The 20,076-nt window shown below is 45.6% G+C and overlaps 1 protein-coding gene across 1 annotated transcript in view; it reads left to right on the forward strand.

Annotated features, from left to right (window-relative positions):
- LOC128596715 (cytochrome P450 2B6) overlaps positions 1–19,784 on the forward strand; it is a 54,391-nt gene extending 34,607 nt beyond the window's left edge. The window contains exons 2-9 of the mRNA XM_053606369.1: positions 4,164–4,326; positions 4,453–4,602; positions 6,935–7,095; positions 8,484–8,660; positions 9,178–9,319; positions 11,136–11,323; positions 14,054–14,195; positions 17,151–19,784. Of these exons, the coding sequence (XP_053462344.1) occupies positions 4,164–4,326; positions 4,453–4,602; positions 6,935–7,095; positions 8,484–8,660; positions 9,178–9,319; positions 11,136–11,323; positions 14,054–14,195; positions 17,151–17,332 (1,305 nt within the window). The 3' untranslated portion in view covers positions 17,333–19,784. The remainder of the gene's footprint in view (positions 1–4,163; positions 4,327–4,452; positions 4,603–6,934; positions 7,096–8,483; positions 8,661–9,177; positions 9,320–11,135; positions 11,324–14,053; positions 14,196–17,150) is intronic.
- The last annotated feature ends 292 nt before the right edge of the window (positions 19,785–20,076 follow it).

Raw genomic sequence — 20,076 nt, forward strand, 5'->3', positions numbered from 1 at the left:
TGTTCAGGCTGGTCTTGAAGTCCTGAGTTTAAGCAATCCATTTGTCTTAGACTCCCAGAGTGCTAGGATTTCAGGCATGAGCCACTGTGCCTGGCCCCTGTCACTTTTGAACATACAGCACCAGCACATCCATCATAAACAGGCAAGCACGGCTGCCCATGTGAAACGGCATGCATACACAGACGCCTGCACAGTGCAGGAATATGCATATAACACACCCAGACCCATATACAGAAACACACCCCACGACATTCTAATACAAACATCCTTCGTGTTCTAAAAATCATACAAGCACAGACACATATGCAAGCCCCAACACACACATGTGAGGATGAACAAACAGGCAAACCAAGTAGATAAGCGCATGCCCATCCACACCCACAAATATAAACACATACTGTCACCCTCAAGCAGTGGCACATTCCTGTGGATTTTGGTATCTATACTACCGTATCCCGGCCAGCCTCTAGGGAGGGGGTAAAGGGATAGGGCACAGTGGCACCCAAGCAGGAAGGGTGGGTGGTTGCACCTTTCTTCTAGGTTAACACTCCTGACAATGATGAGAAGGGGGGAGGGGACTGGATGAAATTTCATAACTGGGTGCGGAGGCAGAGTCAGGATAAAAGGCTCAGCTGGCCGCTGCCGTGAAGACTGTCAGGCTGAGACCATGGAGCTCAGCGTCCTCCTCTCCCTTGCAATCCTCACAGTCCTCTTGCTACTTTTGGTCAAGGGCCGCCCAAAGGCCCATGGCCGCCTCCCACCAGGACCCCCCCCCTCTGCCCTTCTTGGGGAACCTTCTGCAGATGGACAGAGGGGGCCTACTCAAGTCCTTCCTCAAGGTAAGATGCAGACGGACAGGCTCTGAGGATGGGCTGGTCCCTGCCTCCATCTTTGGGAATCCCCCCACTGTCGGGCCGGCATATCTAATTGTCCAACACAGACCGTTGTGCTACCTTGCTCGCGATTAACTCCCTTAGGTGCCTGAGGGCCTCGTCTTAGCAAGGGGGAGAGAGAGAGAGAGAGAGACAGTCTTCGAGGAAGAGCAACAGTTCCAATAGGAGAGTGACTCTTAGCAGTCTTGGAGGAAGGTTGCAGGGCAGGCGCCCTGCAGGTAGGAGGACAAAGGAGCCAGAGTGAGCAAACCATGAAAGAATGAGAATGAGAAGCTGGACTGACCGCTCCTGCTGCTGCTGATAGCTACCATCCCGTGGCTATTTAACCACAGGGGCAGAGACTACCAAGCACTGATGTTCTCGTCTTACGTGCTCGTGTGTTAGCGAGAGCCGAATCCCTTCCCCATGCCCTTATCACCAAGCTGGTACCGAGCTGTTACATCACAGGTGTTTCTCATAGTTACAGGGAATTCAAGGCTTACCTCTCACTTCTCCTGTCCTTTGAGTTATGTGGTCTGCTACACCCCACCAGAAAGAGTGAGACTGCCTTTCAAGCTCTGGGGTGGGCTGTCTTCAGTTGATGGGTCATGAAGGGCTTTTTTTTACCTGGAGAAAATATACTTTGTCATAATGTGTTAAACTTTGCACTACTGAGTCATGACAGAGTTTATGAGAGTGGGAGACATGTATTATTAGGAGCATGAGTCTTCCAGTAACTATTTAATAACGTCAGTCCATGATTTCCCAGTGGGAGTGGATCTGATTACCGTCAATCACTAACACTTTTGACCAAAGCGAACCAAATCAACTGAATTAGCTTTGCCTCATGACTTTGTGTTTGTGATACCATATTTATAACTTATCTAGAAACCAACACTTCCATCACTGGAGATTTCTCCAGGAATGCTCCACAAGGGAAATAAATGCCTTTTCTAATAACCTTTTAGCTACTATGATGGCATTGGCCTTACTGCGTAGGAAGCCTTCTGTCCAGTAGGAAAGCAGGTACTGAATGTAGCATTGAATGAGAGCACTGAAGGCTCTGGAGGTGTTGAAATGATTCATCAGGTGCCAGGAATGGATCCTCTAAAGTTTTCATTGTCTTACCAGAAGTATGAGCTTGACAAACCAAACCAAACATTGCTATAATCCATTTTAGGAACCATGGGACAGTCATAATATTTTGTTACAGTTTGTATCATTTTATCTCTATCATGTTGAGTCATGGAGTGTAGAACTTTTAATGATGGAAGCTTTAAGGACTCAGGAAGGACCCCCTGGCCATCCAGGCTCTCCATGACTACATGCTTACCATTGGATTAACATCCCATTAAACAGGCTCAGCACCTGTAGCATAGTGGTTACAGCTCTGGCCACATACAAAGGTGGTGGGTTAAAACCCACCCCAGGCCAGCTAAACAACAACGACAACTGCAAACAATGACAACAACAACAAAATAGCTAGGTGTGGTGGGCGCCTGTAGTCCCACCTACTTGGGAGGCTGAGGCAAGAGAATTGCCTAAGCCCAAGAGTTTGAAATTGCTGTGAGCTGTGACACCACAGCACTCTAGCGAGACTCTGTCTCAAAAAAAAAAAAGCCATTAAACACCAACTTTGTTTCTCCAATTCACATGCATAGCATTGTTTATTAAAAAGGTCATCATAGGTAATTTACCTTGCATCACTTTTATGGAGTTAATCAAATTATGTATCTTAACAATTTCAGTGTTGGCTGACTTAGTATGGCAATCTGCCAAATAATTTTGCTGGCAGAATCCTAAAGAGGGAAAAGCTGAGGGAATGGTGTAGAGGCTGGTTCAGGGGAGCTAAGGGGTAAGACAGAGGAGAAGTCAGAGGGTAATAGGGTCATGTCATGTAGGGCCACATAGCCCACATTAGGGACTTTACATCTTATTCTCAACAAAGAGGGAGAGCACTGGAGGCCTTGGTGAGGGTTAGGGATGTTAACTAATTACATTTTCATAGAATTACTTTGACTTGGAGGACGGTGAACGGACTATAGGGACTATAAGAGTGGAAACAGAAACAGCAGTGAAGGGCTTTGCAGAGATCAATGCAAGACATTTTTAAGTACACACAACCATTTTTTTTTTGTTGTTGTTGTGGTTTTTGGCCAGGGCTGGGTTTGAACCTGCCACCTCCGGCATATGGGACTGGCGCCCTACTCCTTGAGCCACAGGCACCACCCACACACACAACCATTTTTATGATTTTCTTTTTTTTTTTTTTAGAGACAGAGTCTCATTTTGTCACCCTTGATAGAGTGTCATGGCATCACAGCTCACAGCAACCTCCAGCTCTTGGGCTTAGGCGATTCTCTTGCCTCAGCCTCCCGAGCAGCTGGGACTACAGGTGCCCATGGCAAGGCCCTGGCTATTTTTTTTGTTGTTGCAATTTGGCTGGGGCTGTGTTAGAACCTAACACCGTCGTTATATGGGGCCGGAGCCCTACCCACTGAGCCACAGGCACTGCCTCATTTTTGAAGTTGAACATCACCCTAAAACTGTGCACAGCTCAATATATTTTCACAAACTGCACACACTCATGTAATTGAGATGCAGTCCTCACAACCATTCCCCACACACTCCTCCACACCCTCCTGCTACTATGAAACCACAGGTTGGTTTTATCTGGGCTTTCCTGTCGGAGAAATAGAATTATGACGCATGGACTCTGTTGTGCTTCAACTCAACATTATGTCCGTGGGTGCTGGCCACGTTACTGGGGTGGTTTGCTGTTTTGTTGCTGTAGAATATTACCTTACAAAAAGCCCTCAGTGTTTATTCTAGCTCTATGTTGATGAGCACTGTGGACACACTAGACGAAAGGGTGACTCACATTCTAGGTGGGACAGAGAGGAAAGCATGAGATATTAGCACACTACTAAACATGGTGCACGATTTAAAATGTGTGAGTTATTTTCTCCTGGAGCTTTCCATTTAATATTTTCAGACTGGGTTGACTGTGGGTAATTGAAAGCAGGGAAGGTAAAACTGGTGATCATAAGAAGGATGACTCTCTCATTGACATCCCAGAGAAATCTGGCCAGACTCAAGGATATGAATGGGGATGGCACTAGATTTAGGGAACCAACCGATCAGAGCAGAGCTGGGCTGGGTCACTAACCCTTTAGTTGCTGGGTCTTGGGGAAGATTCTAAGTACCAGTCCGGTATGTGAGTGTTTTAATAGTTTGACCACTAAGGTGTGTGCTGACTAATATAACCTGGGCTGTGGGTATACTTGGCAGCTCCAGGAAAAATACGGGGATGTCTTCACGGTATATCTGGGGCCAAGGCCAGTAGTCATGCTGTGTGGGACAGAGGCCATAAGGGAGGCCCTGGTGGACCAAGCTGAGTACTTCTCTGGCCGGGGCAAAATCGCCATTGTGGAGCCAGTCTTCCAGGGACACGGTGAGAGCCTCCAAGGCACTGGGAAGGTCAGGTGGGGGATGCATCAGGGAAAGGGGGGAAACAGATGGAGAAGGACCCAGAGCCTCCCTCCAAGGGCCTCTGCAACCTATCCTTCCCACACTCCAGGCGTAGTCTTTGCCAATGGGGACCGATGGAAGGCTCTCCGGAGATTCTCTGTGGCCACCATGAGGGACTTCGGGATGGGAAAGCGGAGCGTGGAGGAGCGGATTCAGGAGGAGGCTCAGTGTCTGGTGGAAGAGCTGCGGAAATCCCAGGGTGAGTCCTGGGGGTGATGGCAAAGACAGTGAAACCGACTAGCTCTCTGGGAGGCTGAGATGGCTGGATCACTTGAGCTCAGGAGTTTGAGACCAGCCTGAGCAAGCATAAGGCCCCATCTCTACAAAAAATAGAAAAACTAGCTGGGCGTTGCGGTGAGTGCCTATAGTCCCAGGTACTTCAGAGGCTAAGGCAGGAGGACTGCTCCAACCCAGGAGTTTGAGGTTGCTGTGAGCTATGATGATGCCATGGCACTCTACCCAGGGTGACAAAGTGAGACTCTGTCTAAAAAAAAAAAAAAAATAAGACAAAGAAGGGGAAGTATGTGTGGGCAGAGACAGAGACAGACAGAGCCTGAGAGACCACCAGCTAGAGGGACAGGGACCAGAGAGAAACTGGAAACTACAGGGAGGCACAGATGGAGGGAGAGAAATGCAGGGAGTCTGAGGAGAGGGAGATGTGGGGTGTGGAGCATTCAAGAAGAGCTCAAAGATATGTAGCTGGTGGTAGCACACTATTTACTGGGCTCAGGGAAACCAATTCATGGATCAATTCTGTCTGTCAAAGGCAAAACCAGAATTTATAGAAAAGAAAGGAAAAAGAGAAAAGGGAAAACTACAGGCAATTTGAAGATTGCGAACTGTTTCCTTTTCCTTGGGTGAAGTGTGATGAGCTGCCAGTGAGCAAAGAGGCCAGGTGGGTGTTCTGCTCTCAGGCCGTCTGAGGGACCATCAAGGAAGCACCTTTGGTTATTTTTAACTTTGTAATTTTTATTTTTGAGGACAGGGTCTCATTTGGTTGCCCAGGCTGGAATACAGTGGCATGATCATAGCCCGCTGTAACCTTCATCTCCTGGGCTCAAGTAATCCTCCTACGCCAGCCTCTTGAGCAGCAGGGACTATTGGCATGCACCTCCAGGCCTGGCTAATTTTTTAAATTTTTAGTAGACACAGGGTCTCACTATGTTGCCCAGGCTGGTCTACAACTTCTGGTATAAGATGTTCTCCTGCCTTAGTCATCCAAATCGCTGGGCCTAGAGGTGTGAGCCATCACACCTGGCCCCTATTTTTAAATTCTCCATTACTGTGTGTTTATGGGACATATAGGTGACAGGGTCCTTTTCTATCTCATTTATGCCAGGTTTTTACCATCATTCTTACCAAAATTTCTCTCTCTTTTTTCTTTTTATTGAGATATAGTCTTACTCTGTTGCCCTGGGTAGTTTAAGTTCATGGCAACCTTAAACTCTTGGGCTCAAACGATCCTCTTGCCTCAGCCTTCCAAGTAACTTGGACTACAGGTGCCTGCCACGATGCCTGGCTAGTTTTTCTATTTTTGGTAGAGATGAGATCTTGCTCGTGCTGAGGCTGCTCTCAGACTCCCAGAGTGCTAGGATTACAGGCGTGATCCACTGCACCTGGCCACCAAATTTCTTAAGAGAGTCTTGGACATGAATGTTGAAGATGGGAGGAAGATTAGAGACATAGGGAGCAGCAGGGATGGAGAGACTGAAAAGGACAGGATGATACAGACACAGTGCGAGAATCAGAAAAGAAGGAAGAGATGGCGATAGAAGGACCCCCAAAAGAGAAAGACACGCGGAGACGTGCACAGACACACAGGGAGACTCAGAGAGCCAGAAATGGAGGGAGGGAAAACTAAAGACAGACAGATGAGGCTCAGGAAAACATATGCAGAGGAAAATGACAGGTGAAATCCAGAGAGAGAGGCCACACCAACCTGATGTTGTGGACACATATAGCCCAGCACTGCTCCAGTCCAGGACAAGGCTGGGCCTCTGTACACAGGCATCAGCTAACAAGTGCAGAGCAACTCCCAGATGCCTGGAGAGTCCTAGGTATGGACAGAAGAGACAAAGGGGCAGTCACAATAGACATAGAGAGATCAGGGCTTTTTAATTTGCACAAGCAATTGATAGAACACCTACCCTGCCCCTGGGACTAAACCCTTTCACTCACAGGTGCAGGGTGAGGACTAACCACCACACAGACTGCAGCTGGGTTGCCTGGATCTGCATCCTGGGCCCTGTAATGAATACTGTGTTTTGTGGTCAGATTACTTAAGCTCGCTGTCTTCCCATCTCTAATATGGGAACAATAATAGAATTGTACCCGTCTCACAATGTCATGGTGAGAGTAGATAAAATGCTGTGTGAAGTGCTCAGAACAGGGCCTGGCACACGATGCACGCCATGTATGTTCATATATCATGACTGAGCCATGGTGGACAGTCAGAGAGACAGGGTGGGGACAGCCAAGTTTCCCCAGGCTTCTGAGTCCACGTTCCTTGACCTGTGGCCTCTTCCACCTAGGAGCCCTCCTGGACCCCACCTTCTCCTTTCAGGCCATCACTGCCAACATCATCTGCTCCATTGTCTTTGGGAAACGCTTCCACTACAAAGATCAAGAGTTCCTGAAGCTGCTGGACCTATTCTATCGGTCCTTCTCACTCATCAGCTCTTTATCCAGCCAGGTCAGAGAGATGGAGGTGTGGGTGGGAGGAGGGATAAGGTGACATCTAGGGCAGGGGAAAGGGATGATGTGTTTGGGGGCCTAGAAATGCAGCTTATCTTACTGCTGGAATAAAGAAAGGGACAAATGGAGAGACAGGGACACAGACACCTGGGGACAGGGACAGAGAGACTGAGGGAAAGGATGGGGCATGATGGGAGGAAGAAATAGAGACTCAGAGAAAGATTTGGGAGAGGGAGAGAGATAAAGGGATCCTGGGAAACAAAACTGATACTAATGTGTGAATGAGAGAGAGAGAGAGAGAGAGAATGAGAATGAGTCAGACGTTCGGGCCCTGATTCCCCTGTGTCTTTGCTTCTTTGTCCTTGGTAAAGCCCTCCACCTGGGAAAATTCAAGGGTATATGACAATAGGGAACCACAGTTCTTCCATTTCCCCCACTTCTTCCTTTCCCTGTTTACGTATTTTTAAAAATCTTTCCCCAGATTATAAAGTAAAATGCTGCTGCTTTAGAGCAAATAATAAAGTTTCCATCGTGGACTGAGCTGGAAATATGCCGATTGCACACTAAGATTATTAAACTGCAGAGCAGTAGGTACAGCTGACATGCTGGACCAGCAGCGTGTGTCAGATTCCCACATGGGACCATCACAAATCGGAATTCCCAGCACATCCTACTGGAGGGCTTGATCTGGAAAGTCTGGGATGGGTCTCTGGGGACATACTTGGGACAAGCCCCACAGAGGATTCCAATGTTCTCTTCCCACGGAGAACCATGGAGAGAGCCCAGCCTGGATGGAGACCCCCAACAGTTAACAGTGGCTATCTCCAGAAGAAGGGATTAAGAAGGAACTTTCCATCGTATTATTTAATAGATACATTTTTGCATTTCCTGTAATTGTAAGAAGTTTGACGTTCTATTTATCATCGGATAAAGCAATAGAGATATGCTCCAAAATACATAAATGGTCCCAAGCTGTTGACAGGCTCACCTTGTGAACACTTTGTTTTATCCAATGTCATCTTTAGCAAGGGAGATGGGGAGGAGCGGAAACAGAGAACATCTGGAAACAGAGAACAGATGAGAAAAACAAGGAAACAGGTTGAGGTAGACAGTGAGAGGTACAGAGAGATGATAAGTGAGGCACAGAGGCAAAGGGGGGGAAGGGACAGACGGGGAGGTGTGGCAGAGACCTAGAAAAAGACTCAAGGGTGAGGGAGGAAGATGCAGGAAGAGTTACCTCTGAGAATAACAGATGGAAGGAGCGAGGGAGTCAGTAAGTGAGGGAGAGAGAGGAGAGAGACTCCGCATGAAGGTACTGGGCCTGGGAGGTTACCCACTTCACGGCACGTGCCCTAGCCTGACCTCACCGCCTCTTCTCTTTTGTAGGTGTTTGAGCTCTTCTCCAACTTCTTGAAGTACTTTCCCGGCACACACAGGCAGGTCTACAGAAACCTGCAGGAAATCAATGCTTTCATCGGCCACAGTGTGGAGAAGCACCGGAAAACCCTGGACCCCAGCTCCCCGCGGGACCTCATAGATGTTTACCTGCTCCGAATGGAAAAAGTGGGGCCTGGGAGAGGGAGAGGGACGCGGAGGGGAGGGGGGAAAGATGGGGAAGAGAGAAGAAAGGATAAGAATAGGGAAGGGAAGGGGCGGGGAGGGACGCAGAGAGGACTGAGGGAGAAAAGGGAAAGAGCAGAGGAGATGAAGAAGGGAAAGAAAGGCGAGGTGAAAGGAAGGAGAAATCAGGGAAGAGGAGAGAGAGAGAGGGAGAACGTAGGCCATGGGAGGAATTCAGGGCAAGGGGTGAAACTACAGGAACAGGAGAAATGATCCGCAGAGGCGGAAAGAGACTGGGAGTCAGAGGAGCGACACACACCAGAGGTAGGGAGAGAGGGAGAAACGGCCAAAGAGAGGCTGAGAGAGACACAAGGCTGGACATGCAGAGCGCAGAGAAAATCAAATGCGCCAGACAGAGTGAGAGACCTTGAAACAGACGGAGGCCACCTGAGACGGGGTGGTGTGAGCACTGTGGCTGCAGCCTCCCCTGACGCTCCCCTCCTCTCTGCTCTGCACCCAGGAGAAATCCAACCCCAACAGTGAGTTCAACCATAAAAACCTCATCCTCAACACACTCTCGCTCTTCTTCGCTGGCACCGAGTCCACCAGCACCACTCTCCGCTACGGCTTCCTGCTCATGCTCAAATACCCTCAAGTCGCAGGTGGGCCAGCGACATCCCGTAAGGGAATTCCACTCCCTTCTGAGCTACAGAAGTGGGGCTAGGGCTCCTTATTCCAGATCTCTGCTGGCTTTGGACTAGCCTTCAACTAACCCAGTTCCTTCTTAAATTTTTATTTCAAAATATGACGGGGCTGTAACTGTTTAAGGTTACATGGAATGCCTTTGTAAGGCTTGAGTCCCAGCTACAGGAGTGTCTGTCATCCAAATAGTGTTCCTTGTGCCCATTAGGTAGGTTTTTGCCCCCTTTCTTCCTTCCCCTCTCCCCCAGGTGGTTTCCACTGAGTTTTACTTTCCTCTGGGCACATGCGTGCTCGTAGGTAATAGTGAGTACATGTGGCATTTTTTCGTTCTTGAGATACTTCACATAGGAGAGCGGTTTCCAGTTCCACCGAGAGTTATGTGTGGATGTGTGAACAAGAATCTGTTGAACTATTATCTTCCATCACTTAAAGACTTTGGAGATGTGTTTCAATTTTTTTTATTTGTACAACTATACATGCAATGTATATATGCAATGCACAGTGGTCATGTCAGGGCTTTCAAGGTATCCGTTGCCCGAATAACATACATTATACTCACTAAGTAATTTCTCGTCAACCACCCCCTCTCCACGCCCTCACCTTCCAAGTCTCCACTGTGGCTCTTTCCACTCTCCACGTCCATGTGTACACATTTTTTGGCACCCATGTGTGAGTGCGAACATGACATATTTGACTTTCTGTGCCATCCCTTTAAGATGGATCCATTTATCCACCCACTCTTTCATCTGTCCATCCTTTTATTCATTACTTCACTGATTCTTTTATCTATGATGTATCTAAAGACACACCCTTTCCTTCATTTATTGGGGTAAATTGACCTAAGAGTTGATCCTTTGGAACCCTGATAAGTTGAATGGTCTATTTGTCCTTGATTCGCTGGCTCATTCATTTATGCATGAATCTGCCTATCTTTCTACTAACAGGTTTCATTCCTTTATTCTTTCATCAATTAGTCTTTCAATTCATCTTATATCCAGCCATCCCTTCCTTAATTTATCTACTAAATAGTCCACTCATTCTTTCATTCCTTATTTATTGATAACTCCATCTTTATTTACTCATGCTTCACTCATCTAATTTTTTCATTGATTGATTTGTCTAATGAACCATTTATTAATTAGTGATTCATTAATTGATACACCTGTTGATTTATAAGTAGAGAGATACGTCTACTTATTGGTTTGTTCATTTACTCATCAATCTTTCCTTTCTTAAATTGATCTATCCACCAATGCTTGATTTATGTATCTATTTATCTAGTTGGTCATGGATTAGTCTATTGATTCCACTCATATTTTATGAGAAGCTAGCATGGTGCCTCACGTATAATACACATATAATAAATATTAATTTGTTTTCTACTCAGAGAGTTTGTTTTTTTTCAGTTTTTGGCTGGGGCTGGGGTTGAACCCGCCACCACCAGCATATGGGGCCAGCACCCTATTCCTTTGAGCCACAGGTGCCACCCTACTCAGAGAGTTTTGACAGGTTTTGAGCTTGGAATTATTGATCAGAAATTCTACTTAAAATTGTGTGTGTGTGTGTGTGTACCTGTGCATGGGGGCATAGAATCTACAACACTCATTAGATTTGGACGGGTAAGAATTCTTTTTGCTCCCTCGCTCCTCCCCTCACCCCAAGATGACTGCTTTGAGGTATATCAATGATTTAACCCTTTAACATTTTTTCTGGTATCATAGAAAGCAGTGAGATGTTTCTCTGAAATGGAGTTCACTAGTTCCCTTTTCTTTGCAGAGAAAGTCCACAAGGAGATTGCACAGGTGATTGGCACACATCGCCCTCCAGCCCTCGATGACCGAGCCAAAATGCCATACACAGATGCTGTCATCCATGAGATTCAGAGATTTGCAGATCTCATCCCCATTGGTGTGCCCCACATAGTCACCAAAGACACCCACTTCCGAGGGTTCTTCATCCCCAAGGTGAGACCAGCTGGGCCTCCGCATCTCCCCTGGGTGGGCATCCTGGGTTCTCTTTACCACAAAATTCAACCTCTTGTTGGTTTCTGAGAGTCTTCCTTGTGTTTTGTGTGTGGCCAGGCATGGAAATATCTTTTTTTTTTTTTGAGACAGAGCCTCAAGTTGTCACCCTGGGTAGAGTGCTATGGCATCACAGCCCACAGCAACCTCCAGCTCCTGAGCTCAAGCAATTCTCTTGCCTCCACCTCCCAGGTAGCTGGGACTAAAGACACCCACCACAATGCTGGGCTATTTTTCGGTTGTAGTTGTCATTGTTGTTTGGCAGGCCCGGGATTGATTTGAACCTACCAGCTCTGGTGTATGTGGCCTTAGCCACTTGAGCCACAGCCTCCGAGCCGGAATATCTTTTTTTTTTTTTTTTTTTAATTCAACATTGATTTTAGAAATTAAATACAGCACCTGTAGTTCAGTGGCTAGGGCATCAGCCACATACACCAGAGGTGGCGGGTTCAAATCCAGCCCAGGTATACCAAACAACAATGGCAACTACAACCAAAAAAATAGCTGGGTGTTGTGGCAGGCACCTGTAGTCCCAGCTACTCGGGAGGCTGACGCAAGAGAATTGCTTAAGTCCAGGAGTTGGAGGTTGCTGAGAGCTGTGATGCCATGGCACTCTACCAAGTGTGACATAGTAAGACTCTGTCTCAAAGAAAATAAAAGAAATTAAATGCATTATTGCAGAGAAGAGATATAACCAAACTGCTTGGTCAGCGACTGACAAATCACAGTTCCATGTCAGAAACATGGTAAGTTTTCGTACAAATGTTTTGGTATGTTTATGGTAAGTCAATAAGGAATAAAGTTTTGATACTTAAAACTCCTAGAATCTCAAACTTTTACCTTTAATTCTCTGAAAATTATTTTGTAGAACTTGTAATAATAATAATAATAAATATACATATATTCATCTGTGGATTTATTTATTTATTTTTTGAGAAAGAGTCTTACTCTGTTGCCCTGGGAGAGTGCTGCGGCATCAAAATTCACAGCAACCTCAAACTCTTGGGCTTGAGCAACTCTCTTGCCTCAGCCTCCAAAGTAGCTGGGACTACAGGTGTCCACCACAACGCCCAGCTGGGTTTTCTTTCTTTCTTTTTTTTTTGTAGAGAGAGATTCTCACTTTGTCACCCTCAGTAGAGTGCAATGGCGTCATAGCTCACAGCGACCTCCAACTCCTGGGCTTAGGTGATTCTCTTGCCTCAGCCTAACAAGTAGCTGGGACTACAGGCATCTGCCACACGCCTGGCTATTTTTTTGTTGCCATTCTGTCGGGACCGGGTTTGAACCTGCCAGCCTCGGTATATGGGGCCTGCGCCCTACCCACTGAGCCACAGGCGCTGCCCTGGATTTTCTATTTTTAGGATAGTCGGGTCTCATTCTTTTCTTTTTTTTTTTTTTCAGGGTCTCATTTTTGCTCAAGCTTGTCTCAAACTCCTGAACTCAGGCAACCCACACACCTTGGGCTCCCAGAGTGCTAGAATTACCGGGGTGAGCCACCACCCCAACCTATATGTAAAATCTTTTAAACAAACATTGATCCTGAATCTCGTATTGAACAAAAATAAAAAACAAATAATAAAAAACAAATAACTCTGGCAGTACGCACATTAAATACTGTGAAAGAAAATATCCTCACAATGCTTGGTGCCCGTGGCTCAGTGGTTAAGGCACAGGCCACATACACCAGGGCTGACCAGTTTGAACCCGGCCCAGGCTGCTAAAAACAATGAAAACTAATACAAAAAAATATCTGGGCACTGTGGTGGGCACCTGTAGTCCCAGCTACATGGGAGGCTGAGGGAAGAGAATTCCTTGAGCCCAAGAGTTCGAGGTTACTGTGAGCTATGACGCCACAGCATTCTACCGAGGACAAAAAAGTGAGACTCTGTCTCAACAAAACAGAAAAAACCCCCAGCTCCTTATGTAATCCACAAAAAAAAATATTTTTCCTTTTTACTTTACTTTTTTTTCTTTTTTTAGAGACAGAGTCTTACTGTACCGCCCTCGGTAGAGTGCTGTGGCGTCACAGCTCTCAGCAACCTCTAACTCCTGGGCTTAGGCGATTCTCTTGCCTTGTCCTCCTGAATAGCTGGGACTACAGGCGCCCCGCCACAACACCCAGCTATTCTTTTATTGCAGTTTGGCTGGGGCTGGGTTTGAACCCAGCACCATTAGTATATAGGGCCGGCACCCTGCCTACTGAGCCACAGGCACAACCCATACTTTTTTTTTTTTGAGACAGAGTCTCACTCTGTTGCCCTGAGTAGAGCGACACGGTGTCATAGCTCATAGCAACCTCAAACTCTTAGGCTTAAGAGATCCTTTTGCCTTAGTTTTTTTTCTATTTTTACTAGAGACAAGGTGTTGATCTTGCTCAGGTTGGTTTCAAACTCCTGAGCTCAAGCAATCTACCTACCAAGGTCTCCCAGAGTGCTAGAATTATAGGTGTGAGCCACCCCACCCCTCCTATTTATTTATTTATTTTTTTATTAAATCATAGCTGTGTACATTAATGTGATCATGGGGCACCATACACTAGTTTCACAGACCGTTTGACATATTTTCATCACACTGCTTAACATAGCCTTCTTGGCATTTTCTTAGTTTAAAACATCTTTAAAAAAAGGCAATTCAGGAATGGGAATGTCTTTTGATCTTGTGACCCTCCCTCAGAACACAGAAGTGTTTCCCATCCTGAGCTCTGCTCTCCATGACCCACGTCACTTTGAAAAACCAGACGCCTTCAACCCTGACCACTTTCTGGATGCCAATGGGGCGCTGAAGAAGAATGAAGCTTTTATCCCCTTTTCCTTAGGTAAGTTGAACCCGAGATCCCTTTCCCAGACACCAGAATGTAGATTCCATCCCCTCCTTGAAACAATAAGTCCTTGTTTATTGAGCACTTAGTATATTGTTGTTTTTTTTTTAAACAAGTCTCACTCTGGTACCCCAGGTAGAGTCTGTGGCATCATAGCTCACAGTAACCTCAAACTCGTGGGCTCAAGTGATCCTCCTGCCTCTGCCTTCTGAGTAGCTGGGACTATAGGTGCCCACCACTAGGTCTGGCTGGTTTTTGTTTTCTATTTTTAGTAGAGTTGAGAGGTGTTGCCCTTGCTCAGGTCTTGTTTTCTCGAGCTCAATCAACCCACCCACCTCGGCCTCACAGACCGCCAGGATTACAGGCATGAGCCATCGCCCATAGCTGAGGAGCTGGATTCTAAGCTGAGATGTTCATAGCTAGAAAGAATGTTTGGGCACTGCAAACAGCAAGCCTGAACGCAGAAATGTAATGGCACATTTGAGAAACTAGAAGAGCTTGGATTGTCAATCACACAAGGGAACAAGTCAAAGAGCTCAGCCGGGCAGGGCTTTGAAGTCTGGGAAGGAGTCTGGATTTACACTGTAGCTCTCGGGAGGCGGGTAAGGTAGTGACATGCTCTGACTTGTCCCAGTTCCCATTCTTCACTCTGGCTTTTTTAAGAGAACAACTTTAGGCAAATTAAATTTACCAGAGTTTATTTGAGCAGAGAAATATTTCATAAATTGGGCAGCATTCTGAAGCAGGAAAAGTTCAGAGAGATATACCCAGCCATGTAGACAAGCAGTATTTATTCACAGAAAAAGAAAGTGACTTACAGGCACAGCCTAACTGATGACAGCTCAGAGTTTGCCTTATTTGGACCCGTCTGAGCAGTTTTCAGCCTGTGATTGGCTGAAGCTTGGCTGTTATGATTGGCCAAGACTCAGTTACTTGTTTTAAGAATATACTTTCACATTAGATTGTAGTTTGTTTACATATTAAGGTAGGTTACAGTTTGTTGTGTATAGTGGCAGTTTTAGGCCAAAATTAATTTAATTTAGCAAGCCCCACCCTGCAAAATCCCAATATCCAGGTTTCTCATCTTTTGGGAGCAAGACAGTCCCAGGAACAAGTCCCTAGTCTTCAGTCTTATCAGCAACTTCAGCGACCCGGGGCTCTGGCCCAGCCTCTGTTTCTGCGTCGTGCAGTGAGCTTCTTTCTCAATGAACTTCAGCAAGGGTTGGGAACACACGGGGTGGTGGGATAAGGGTCAACGATTTCATTTGCTAGACCCATCCTAAATGTTAAGAAAGGCAGAGAAGTGGAGAAATAAGGACAGAGACAGACAGGCATGCTGCAGAGAGACGATGACGGTGAGAACCAGAGAGAGGGCGGAGAGATACACAGAGAAGGGAGGCCGAGCACACACCTCCGAGAATCCATGCCCCTCCATGTGCATCAGTTCCATTCACAGTCTTTGTAGAATTCATATATTTTGCAGGAAGGTTTGAAGCCTGTTGATCTCAGGCTGAGGCTAGAAGACCGCCCAGAGATAGACACACACACACACACACACACACACACACACACAATACCAGAAACACACCCCTACCCCAACTCCTGGAAACAAACACAAGATAGGAACTACCCATCTAGGATTCTTCTTTCTTTTTGAGACAGACTCTTACTCTGTCACCTTTGCTAGAGTGCTGTGGTGTCATAGTTCAAAGCAATCTCACACTCCTGGGCTTAAGCGATGCCCTTGCCTCAGCCCCATGCCCAGACAAAGTTTTCCATTTTTAGTACAGACAGGGTTTCACTCTTGCTCAAGATGGTCTCAAACTCCTAAGCTTGAGCAATCCATCCGTGTTAGCCTCCCAGAGTGCTAGGATTACAGATGTGAGCCACTGTGCCTGGCCCACGTCTAGAATTCTTTTTTCTTTTTTTTGAGAAAGAGTCTCACTCTGTCACCCTGGGTAGAGTGCTGTGACGTCATAGCTCACAGTAACTTCACTGAACCATTATTATTTTTTTTTTTTTAGAGACAGAGTCTCATTTTGTCGCTCTTGGGAGAGTGCTGTGGCATCACAACTCACAGCCACCTCCAGCTCTTAGTCTTAGGCAATTCTCTTACCTCAGCCTCCCGAGTAGCTGGGATTACAGGCACCTGCCACAAGACCTGGCTATTTTTTGTTGTTGCAGTTTGGCTGGGGCTGGGTTTAAACCCACTACCATTGGTATATAGGGTCGGAACCCTATTCATTGAGCCACAGGTGCTGCTCACTCACAGCAACTTCAAACTCTTGGGCTCAAGATTTCCTCTTGCTCAGCCTCCTGAGTAGCTGGGACTATAGGTGCCACCTATAATGCATGGCTAGTTTTTTCTATTTTTTGTACAGACAGGGTCTTGCTCTTGCTCAGGCTGGTCTTGAACTCCTGAGCTCAAGAAATCCACCTGCCTAGGCCCCCCCCCCCGCAGCGTGCTAGGATTGCAGGCATAAGCTACCATGCCCAGCCAACATCTAGGATTCTTAATTCAAGTTGGTTTCTAGTCTAAGAAGTTTTACAGATACGTTCTCACGAGAGCCCTCTTAGATAGACACCATGCTCCCCATATGAGAAATGAAGAGCACTAAACATATTGTCAGAAAAATGCTCACATCTCCATATGCAGAGGTACATCTATGCACACAGAGTCAGCCAGACGGCGTCCTTAAACCGGCGGGGTTGCCACACCTTTTGAAAATCTAACAGATGCTACAAACTCTTTTCTAGAGAAATGAGCACAGCATATCTACCCAAAGATTTGTACCCAGTTTCGGAGGGTTTGGGAATTACCCAAAAGTTCATCCTGAATTCCACGTTAAAGACCAATCTCTCATGCACATTTGTTTCCATAAACACAGTGTTTGGGGAGGGCAAAGAATATGCACCTGTGTCCACAGTGATGATTTTCTTTTTGTGCCACAGGGAAGCGCATTTGTCTTGGCGAAGGCATTGCCAGGACCGAATTGTTCCTCTTCTTCACCACCATTCTCCAAAACTTCTCCTTGGCCAGCTCCATGGCTCCTGAGGACATTGACCTTACGCCCCAGGAGTGTGGTGTGGGCAAAGTAGCCCCAGTGTATCAGATCCGCTTCCTTCCCCGCTAAAGGGGCTGAGAAAGGGGCCAAAAGACTCCAGGATCACTAAGTGTCCCCACCTCTGAGGACCTGGCCCCCAACCTCCACCACAACTGGCTGACTGTGACATACCTGTTGCAAGGCAGTGTCCTTCCTCCTCCAGGGCACTGTCGTTTGAGGTCACATCACCAGTGAGTGCAGAAACAAGATTCACACCCTGGGTCCAGAACCAAAAATCTTCTTCACAGCTCCTTCTGTTTTCATGTACATATTTTTAAATTAAGATAAAATTCACATAGTATAAAATTAATGATTTAAAGCATGTGATTTAGTGGCAAATGATTCATTCACAATTTTGTCTAACCATCACCACCTAGTTGCACACATTTTTATCCCCCTGGTCCAGATGGCTTCACACCAGAATTCTATCAAACCTTTAAAGAAGAGCTTATTCCCATACTGCAGAAATTATTCCAAAAAATTGAGGAGGAAAGAATCTTCCCCAACACATTCTATGAAGCAAACAGTATCAGGATACCAAAACCAGGAAAAGACCCAACTAAAAAGGAGAACTTCAGACCAATTTCATTAAGGAATAGAGATGCAAAAATTCTCAACAAAATCCTAGCCAATAGATTACAGCTTATCATCAAAAAAGTCATACATCACGATCAAGTAGGTTTCATTCCTAGGGATGCAAGGCTGCTTTAACATATGCAAGTCATAAACATAATTCACCATATCAACAGAAGCAAAAACAAAGACAATGTGATCCTCTCAATAGATGCAGAAAAAGCATTCGATAAAATCCACTATCCTTTTCTTTTTTTTTTTTTTTTGGCCGGGGCTGGGTTTGAACCCACCACCTCTGGCATATGGGACCGGCGCCCTACTCCTTGAGCCACAGGCACCGCCCCCACTATCCTTTTCTAATTAGAACACTGACAAATACAGGCATTGGTGGCACATTCCTTAAACTGATCAAAGCCATCTACGACAAACCCACAGCTAATATTTTACTGGATGGAGTTAAACTGAAAGCTTTTCCACTTAGAACTGGAACCAGGCAAGTTTGTCCTCTATCATCACTACTATTCAACATAGTGCTGGAAGTTCTAGCCAATAGAATCAAGCAAGAGAAGGAAATAAAGGGCATTGAAATGGGAGCAAAGGAGGTCAAACTCTCCCTCTTTGCCGAGGATATGATCTTATACTTAGAGAACAGACTGAAGAAAAATAAAGATACAGGAAGTCCAGGGCATCAAAGAAGTCCAGCAAAACACCCATCTCATCTGAGCCCCTCTTGCAGGCAGCAGAAAGAAGTTGAAGGAGAAAATGGAACAGCCATTACAAGAGGACGTGGACATGGAAGATGTTTCTTAAAATTCTTATTGTCTGTAACCATTTCTATATGGACATTTGAAAATGTTCTTTGGAGACTAGAACTTCTAAGTTATTGATTTATTTTTTAATAAGGTCATTCAAATGAAAGGGACTTAAAAATATTTCACCTACATTGCTGTCTGTAAAACATCAGATAGTATGGCTGTTTGATTGCATCTCAGTGTTAAACCTTCACTGATAGATGTGCTTATGTAAATTATGAAAATTCTGCTTGTAAATACAGAAGTGAATTGTGGGCATAAAATGGTTATTCTATTTGGATAATGGCCCAACAGCATTTATACAATAACTAAGGACATGGGCGGAGCCTGTGGCTCAGTCAGTAAGGCGCCGGCCCCATATACCGAGGGTGGCGGGTTCAAACCCGGCCCCGGCTGAACTGCAACCAAAAAATAGCTGAGCGTTGTGGTGGGCGCCTGTAGTCCCAGCTACTTGGGAGGCTGAGGCAAGAGAATCGCTTAAGCCCAGGAGTTGGAGGTTGCTGTGAGCTGTGTGAGGCCACGGCACTCTACCGAGGGCCATAAAGTGAAACTCTGTCTCTACAAAAAAAAAAAAAAAAGAACAATAACTAAGGACAAAAGTTGTGGCTAGTGATAGGTAAAAATAAAATTTTCTTTGCATTAAAATAGTCCCTTTATTAATGTTATCTAAAAGATATAAGGAATTAACAATTTGTGACTATTAATTTCCAATAATATCTTTTATTTTAATCAATATTCCTGTTTGGGGTTATTAGCATCTTTCAAGACTATAATGGCCTTGTATCATAAAGCCTGGACTGAACTGTTTTGGTCTAGTTTAACTGTTTTAATAGGTAGTAATGAATGTTGGGGATGAAAGTTGAATAATCTTTGCCTGACGTGGCACTGTATAATTTCCACTTTGGGGAATACTCAGTTCTAACTTGTGACTCCTGATAGAATAGGCTTTATTTTTCTAAAGGAATACCAGTGGCTTTTAAAATTTGTTGTGTGATTTTCTTTATAAAAGCTCCTAATTGTTTTCGGAAAATAGAATTTATGGGTAAAACATCTGTTCATTAGTTGCAGAAAAAATAAAACCATTTTAAAAGTAAAAACAAATGATAGCTCTGTGAGGGCAGGTTCTCATTTATTTAGTTACTGTGGTTTTGATTATTTGCTTTGCTCTCCCTGGATCCCTGCCAACCCCCCCCCCCACCAGCCCCAGTATAGTGCGTGGCAATAGTATGGTTAACAACCAACAATGGTGGAATACGCCAGGCATGGTGGCTCATGCCTTTAATCCTAGCACTCTGGGAGACCAAGGTGGGAAGATCACCTGAGGTTAGGATTTCGAGACCAGCCTGAGCAAGAGCAAGAGCAAGACCCCAACTTTACTGAAAATAGAAA

This window comes from Nycticebus coucang, chromosome 10, assembly GCF_027406575.1.
Source record: "Nycticebus coucang isolate mNycCou1 chromosome 10, mNycCou1.pri, whole genome shotgun sequence".
Classification (NCBI taxonomy): Eukaryota; Metazoa; Chordata; class Mammalia; order Primates; family Lorisidae; genus Nycticebus; species Nycticebus coucang.